This window comes from Rousettus aegyptiacus, unplaced genomic scaffold (genome assembly GCF_014176215.1).
Source record: "Rousettus aegyptiacus isolate mRouAeg1 unplaced genomic scaffold, mRouAeg1.p scaffold_m13_p_7, whole genome shotgun sequence".
Taxonomy (NCBI): domain Eukaryota; kingdom Metazoa; phylum Chordata; class Mammalia; order Chiroptera; family Pteropodidae; genus Rousettus; species Rousettus aegyptiacus.
The window spans coordinates 13,068,972-13,076,575 of record NW_023416310.1 but is presented as its reverse complement, the minus strand read 5'-3'; the positions used below and the strand labels follow the sequence as shown (position 1 = coordinate 13,076,575).

General features: G+C 41.3%; 1 protein-coding gene across 9 annotated transcripts in view; it reads right to left on the bottom strand.

Moving 5' to 3' along the window:
* Positions 1-1,645: 1,645 nt before the first annotated feature.
* Positions 1,646-7,604, bottom strand: part of NCOA1 (nuclear receptor coactivator 1) — a 189,106-nt gene continuing 183,147 nt past the window's right edge. For 2 of the 9 annotated variants that reach the window (XM_016121709.2, XM_016121707.2), the window contains 2 exons: positions 4,109-4,165; positions 3,027-4,023 (listed from right to left, as the gene is read on the bottom strand). In XM_016121709.2, coding sequence (XP_015977195.2) covers positions 4,121-4,165 — 45 coding nt within the window. In that variant the 3' untranslated portion in view covers positions 3,027-4,023; positions 4,109-4,120. Of the gene's footprint in view, positions 4,024-4,108; positions 4,166-7,604 lie in introns of all 9 variants that reach the window. The other 7 variants (XM_016121706.2, XM_016121705.2, XM_036223966.1 and 4 more) reach the window with 5 other exon arrangements.

Below are 7,604 nucleotides of genomic sequence, written 5' to 3'. Positions count from 1 at the left end.
TCCACAGAAGGGGCCAGGGCCCTCTCTCCTCAGCCCTTGAGTTCTCATCCTTCTTTCCAAAGCCTGTTCTTAAAAGTTATTTCATATTCCAAGTGAGAATCCCTAAGCCTAGTTGATGTTCCTCCTGGAGCCAAAGGTGATTTAAATTACTTTTTAGTCTACCTGCTGACATAATTCTAATAAAATGTTTATGAGAACTCATCAACACTGGTTAGCAATTTAAAAAAACAATACTCTGGGAATCCTTCCTGTTTCCAGGCCTTCGCACGCACTGTTCCTCAGATTATCTCTTCACTGGCTACTTCATTATTCTGCAAACCTCACCACAGATGCCATTTTTAACTCACGGAAACCTTCCTCGACTCTTTAGACAAGGCCTCATTCACAAAGCAACGTCAAACTCTCCTTTACACCACGTAATCACTGTTAAGTCCCCATGTGCATATAGGCCTGTGGATGGGTAGGGTTCACCTCTATCTGGATCCTCCCTTATCCCTACCACTTCAAAGACAATAATGTGTTAAACAAGGGAATGAGGCCAGAGCTTCGTGATTCTTTAATCTTGTTAAGAGCTCTTGTGGCAGTAAAAAGAAAAAATATAAAGAAAACTAATTTAGTGCTGGCAGAAAAGGTTCTGGACAGAGGGATGCTTCCTTTGGCATCTTTGCCAATAAAAAGAATTTATGGGCTTAATTAAATCATCAAGATCTTTTTCAGAGGTATAAGAATGGTCAAGATGAAGCTTGCTCTGAATTATTCATTTTATTCAGGTGGAGCTGCTCTTCTGGGAAGATCAGATAATGTCAACAAGGAAATGTGCACAACTTCCTTTGTAAGCAGACAATCGTCCTTTCTTTTCCTTTGATTGTCAGGACCTAGGAGACAGTTTCCAGGGAGAGAATCTATCTTAGGCAAAACCATAAATAAGATGAAGTGTCTCTGTATCGACCTCATTTTTCCTCAACTGTTTCTATTTGTTTTTCCAATGGCCTTCCCCAACTACCTGAGGATTTATTACATCAATGTTCAGCCTTGTCTAAGAGAAGTACAATTTTCACCTTATCCCAGTTTTGAGAAAATGGCTACCAAACCTGTGAGTATTTCTGTGTAGGAACGTGTGCGAGACACACACACCCCTGCCTTCTAGTGACACACTTGCTCACCCTCCTTCCCCTGGCCCTGCTTAACCGAGTGTTAGTAGATTTAAGCTGCCTTAAAAACACACAAATAAGAAACAGCCTAATTTTTATAAAATGCATCATCAGATTGAAGGAGCCTCCTCAAGATTCAACATCTGCATAACCTATATAACAATGATAAATATTAGTATATAAAAACCAATCACTGAGAGAGAGACGGTATCTTGGCTCTGAAGTGCTGCTTGGACCAGACCTTCTGGGTCAAGAGACAGCAGGGCCAGAGTGTTTTATCATCAGGCAACTGGTGAAGGTCAGAATTTCCTCAAGGCCCACTATCCTGACTTCGCTTTGACGGGGCTGGCTCATATTAGGGTGACTTCGAGGATCTTTGGCTTCAGCGATCCTTTCTTTTATTATCCTTTAATTACACATTAGTCATCGGGGCCTTTGGCAATTCCTGCAGGATGTCGGTTTCATTTCTTCCCTGTAAATGAAGAGGCGACCCATGCGGTTGTTAAACAAGTTCTATTCAGTAGCTGGAAAAGTGAATTTCCTGTAGAATAACAGGAATTACATAGAAGCAAGCAATTTTATTTTCCTCAAATGTAGCAATAATTTTAATCTGTACATACATAAAACAAACAGTGCAATTATAAAACCTTGAAGGTGACATGCATACTTTAAGGTGCAGCCGGGATGGGGAAAGATGTTAGCATCTCCCGTTTTCCTTACAACTTTTTTTTTCTAGTTCCTTATGCAAAAGCACTGAGTCAGAAAACTTCATCTGGAATGCTGAAGTTAAAGGTGAACTTCCTGAAGCCTGCACATCTAAATATCACAAACAGAACAGAAACGATCTCCTAGAGCAGTCTGCTAGGAACTAGAGTAACGTGGCTGGGCTTTTGAGCTGGGAATGAACAAAATCAGGGGCGCGTTTTCTGAAAAACTGAGAGAGAGAATGTTTGTAACTGAGTGTCCTATTTCTCTTTCATTGTTGCTACCCATGTGAGCCCTTCCACTCATCTTGTGATTCAGTATACCTTCCAAATAGATGCTGTTCAATGGAGTTATTTGTAACTAGGGGTGGTGAGATGCAGAAAGGAGGACCTGGGAAAATGGCTTCTTCCTCGATGTCTGAGTCCAAGCTCCTCTTCCACTGTTAGTTCTTATGGCCTTTTCTCTGCCATGGAAGCAGAGGTATCAGGTGCACAATGTCAGGTGTTGTCATCATTCACAGGCCCAGGAGTGCAGGTAGAGGCGGGTGATGGGGGTCTACCTTTGCTTCTTCCACATCCCCTTTCTCAAGCTTTCCTGGCCTTGCGGTGGATTCTAGAACTAGAAAGTCAGTTCACTGGGTCCTTGACTCAGAGGCCAGGATGAGACAAGATGTGGCAGAGTGACAAGACACAAAGGGAAAATATGGTACCAAAGCAGGAGAGAGAACTTTATATTTGCACTGATGAAAATTCAAATTCCCAAAGTCAATCTAAAAAAAAAAAAAAGACTTCCTTTGAGTGCTACTTTTTCTCTGCACGAGTCGCCTGTGCACTTCTGATAACTCCTTGCACTGCGCTCAAGGTGGATGGTCCCAGGGGCACGCACTCTAGGGCAGTGTGCTCTAGCTCATCTGGAACAGGTCTTTTTGGCAGTTGGCATTTTGATTTGAACCCCAAAGTAAATCCATACATGGCATCACAGTTATCAAAATAATGAAATATTACTAGCCAAATGTAACTGCAATTCAATCACTGTTATATTTCACACACAAATATAGAAAAATCAAGAGTATGATAATAAAGCCATAAAATTAAACAGAAGGAAATAAATTTCTACAAGAAATCAAATATATTTACAGTGAGATCTGAAGGGAGAAATAAGCTACTTGGATCATAAATTTAATTTTATTTTAAATAACTTTAGCTACCTCAGCTGTTAATACAATAAAAGCAGAAAGAACAGGCTGCCTTTTTTCCAGATTTAATCAGAAAATTGTATCTACAATAATTGACAGAACTCACTTCTTGTCCTTTACCCATCTCATCAAAAATTATTGCATTTTCCCCAAACTGTATTTTTTGGATTCCTCTGTGAATACACTCATTTCATCCTCGTTCCTGGAGGCATCTTGGTTTAAATCCATCTTTATAAAAAGGAGAAGGGGTACATATGTGGAGGCAAAATATTCTCTTGAAGCCAACAGAGTTGCTAGAAGAAGCTGATTGTACACACAAGCTGCCTGGGGTCGGGAAGGGCTGTTGGTGCGGAGACGCGTGACAGCCTGCGGTGGACAGGCACAGGCGAAGCCCGCTGGCCCGTCTTCCCTGGCGGGTCAGGAGCGAGCCAGCGGAGGTGGAGCTTCATCTTGCCCTTGGAACTTGCTGTTTTGGTTCTCCTCCAAAGGCCTTCATCCAGATAAGAAGCCAATGACTAATTACAAAAATAAGAATAATTAAATTTGGCTCAAGAAATAGATTGTCCAAATGTTCTGCCTTGTTATTTTTCAATATCCAAGGCCTTTACGAAGAAAGAAACAAAAACATCTCTCAATCTCCCAACAAAAGTGAACTCCTTTTTTTTTTTTTTTTTTTTGCTCCAAATGCTACGACCTGAAGAATGGCTGCAGATTGAGATATCAAAAATCTCAGAAAAATATATAATATATTTGTATATCTCTGTATGTCTATATTTAAATTTCACATTCCTTTAAAAGTGGTTATTCAGTCAGTAGCTGCTGAAGGAGGCTCTTCTGCTGGGCCTGGGGGGTCTGTGGTCCTGCCGTGGGTTTTTGAGTTCCCAGTGGACCGGGCTGGTTCAGGTAAGGGTCCCCGCCTACCAGATTCACTGTACACTGGACGTCAGCAAACACCTGAACCTGTTGCACCTGCTGGAACACAAATAAAAGATGTGTTTAGACAGAAGGGTCTGCCCCCCCGGCTTATGAGTGGGTACTACTGGAAGTGGAAACTCACTAGAGCATTCCTCTAGTCTGTAGTCACCACAGAGAAGAACTCTTCTGTCTTCTTGTCCTACAAAAAGAAAATTGCTGCACTCATTTTGCTCAGGGTTCTGGAAAGTTCACACTTTAAAAATAAGATAAAAATTGGAATGGTCAAGCCTCCTACAGGGTTGCCATCAGTACTGGAAGTGAACACTGATGCTAACATCACCGAGAGTGGGAAAAGCCCCATTTCAGAGTCTGAGTGTCCAGTGGTGGGTTTAAAAAAAATACATGTTGTTTGGAAAACTGGTTTAAAAGTATTCTAGGGATGACTTTAGTAGGATAAAAAAAAAATGTATGATGTTAGGAAATTAAGGGCTTTATCCCAGTATTAGCAAAATAAAACCACCACAACTCAGCAACGGGGCACCAGTTAATGTCCGAGTCAGTGCGGTATCTAGACGTACTGCTACGTAGCTTCTTCACAAGTTGCCTTTAAAATTACAGCAAAATAGTAGCAGGACAATTTTATTTAACTTCTTTTTCCTGAGAGACAATCCATTTAAACACAAGAGCTGAAAATAATAGTAAACTACCAGCTGAGAACAGTGTGAATTTTCCCTTTATCTCTCAGTAATAATACAAGTATTCCTTAAAAATGTCTACAGTTGCAGTGTTCTATCATTTTTCTATTGGGAAAACAAAACCGGAAGTTAGTCTTTGCCAATTGGTCTTATTAAAACAAAATTTGTAGAACTGATGAAGGCCAATATCACACTGTGAATGTTCCAGACCAAGAATGGAGATGCCTGCTCAGGCATCCAAGTGCATCTAACTGTCCCAAGTTTTTTGGCAAACTTGTGTTTTGTGTTTAATAGGTTTATGAAGTATTTTAGATTAGTGATGCCTTTATTTGGGCCATTTATCACTAATTCATGCCAATTACACTCAGCTTTTCTGAAAAATTTCCCATCCTAATAAAAGTTGGTTTCCATCAACCTTCATTGGCCTAATATCACATGTCCCGACCACCCAATTGTTATGTCAGGCTGGCCCCTGGGTCCTCTCGATCCTCTACACCTCCAGTCCACTCTCTCTTAGCTCAGGCAAACATCCCCTGAGTTGAGCTTTTTAAGTGCCTGATGCATTCAATCTCCAGTTGGATTAGCATCGCTCCTCTCCTCATCCTCCTCTTTTCCCCAGTTTCCCAAATTTTGCTTCTTGCCTCATATGCTCTCATTTTGTTTTCTTCCTTCTTGTGTACCTAAAATACGCCACCTCTCTGAGTTTATTCTCTAGCTGCCTCTCTGGCCACCCCCCACCTTCATTCTCTATAACTCCTCATGCCTACATTTCCTTCTAGAGCTCCCCCCGCCCCATCGCTAAACCCTGGTTTTTCTCTCTCCCCACGTCAGCGATCTCCTTACTAGCCCTCTTCCTGCTTCTCTATTCTGTGTTCTTTTCCTGTTCTTTCCTCTGTCTTGCCTCCTCCTCCCCATCCTAGCTCTCCAAACAGAGCTAGCCCCCAATCCTCCCCTAGTCCTCCTCTCCTTGTTCTTTTCCTTCTTTTCTGTACATCTGCCTCTGTGTTTCTATCTCACTCATTCCTCAGTTTCTGCTTGGCAATGCAAAAACTAAAACAATGGAGCAAATACAGATTTCAGGATGGGCTACAACAGAAGGAAGATTCTGCCACTGAAACTTAAAAATGAGGCACAAACTATAGTGCTTTTAGGCATGATTGATTTTTTAAATTAACATAAAACTTCCTGTTTATGTTTCACATATGAAATATTGGGACAGAGCATAAGATGTCTCTGCCTCCAAACACTTAAAAACATTATTGATAAAGGCATGAAAAAAAAAGGAGAAAATCTGCTTCTTTAAAAAAAAAAAAAAAGCTTTTCTTAAAGACAGTCTTTACTGAATTTTTTTTTTTAAATGAAAGGATTAAGCCAAACTCTAAAACGCAGACATTTCAGCCACTCTGAACTTGAAAAACGAGGTGCCTTAGACCAGACCTCAAAGGACTTCTGATATTGCCACACCGTCACACACAGGCAAAGCAAGAGGCAAATGAAGCTTCGGATTTGCCAGGTGAGAAGACTGGTGTGAGAGCAGAGTCCTAACCTCTTAAGACTTTCCAGCACAGCTTTTACTTCAAGTCAAATAGTGGCCCAGGGCTCAGGAACTTGAAAACCTGGCTGTTTTGTTTCAACAAATTTGTGGAGCTGCCTAGTATATGTTCTAGTAGGTGTGAGATTTCCAAAAACTTCCAGTGAATGAAGACTTCATTTTCCCTATTACAAAATCTCCTCACTTTAGCCCCACAGGACCCAGATCCTATTTCCTAATGCTCAGACTGTGGACACAGCCTCCCAACTGGTCTTTCTCCCCTGAGCCTACTGCCCAGGGCTCCTTTCTCCTCTCTCCCTTCAAGATGTAGCCTAAGCTGGCACTTTGATCACTGTGCCCCTTCAGGACGATGCTTCACCTGCAGCCGAATCCAAATCACTTGGCTTAGCATTGAAGGCCCCGGGAAGTTTGCCCCAACCTACTTCGCCAATTGTGATCCCTATGACAAACCCGCTACTCTCAGGGAACCTGGCTTCCCAGAGCTGCGCTAAGACATCACTGTTCCCCTGTCTCTGCGCCCTCCCACCGCCGATCCCCTCAACTCCCGAGGCCAACCTCCAACAACCACACCCTCTCCTCCACTCGGCCTTGCTAACTACCCTTCGAAGCCCAGCTCAGTCCCACCTCCTGTGTAAATGCTCTTCTAACCATCTCAGCAATTTTTCCTTTCTTTTACTGCTTATGGCTCTCTTTACTTTTAACAAGAATCTGAGTTTGCCTTCTTTGGTTATGTGACAATTTATGTGCATAGGTCTGTGCGTTTTATCTTTCAACAAGCCCAACGCAGTATAGCAGGAGGAGCACGCATGCGCTTTGGTGCTGGAAAGATCTGAGTTTGAACCTCAGCACTGCCACTTTCTAGCTCTGTGAATTGTGCATAGAGTTAAATCTCCTCAGGTTCTGTTTCTTTATCTGTGAAAAAAAGGAATACTACCTTTTTCATAGCATTATAGTGAGGTTTACATGAGACGAGATATAGCACCTAGCATGGTGCCTGGAAAATTATGAGCATTTCACAAATTAAATTTCATTTTCACATTTCGTACAGTTCATCTACAGGGCAAACATGTCTTATGTTTCTTTGTATCGCCACCTTAGCATATTGCCTATATTTGAAAAAAGATTTAAACAATATTTAATAAGAGACTAAAGACTACACAAAGTTACTGAAGTGAATTAAAATCTCCAAAATTTATAAATTTAGGTTAACATAGGAAAATGGTCACCCAGGCTATTTGTATTGTTTTGAAATAAACATCTAAAAGGAGGTAAACAGCAGACATTTTGTTTTATTTGAATTTTCTGAGATCTTTTGAGGTATTCTGATTACACATGAGTTTTAGTATTATGTTTATTTACAAAATAATGATTAGTAGCCACCATCTGTGACC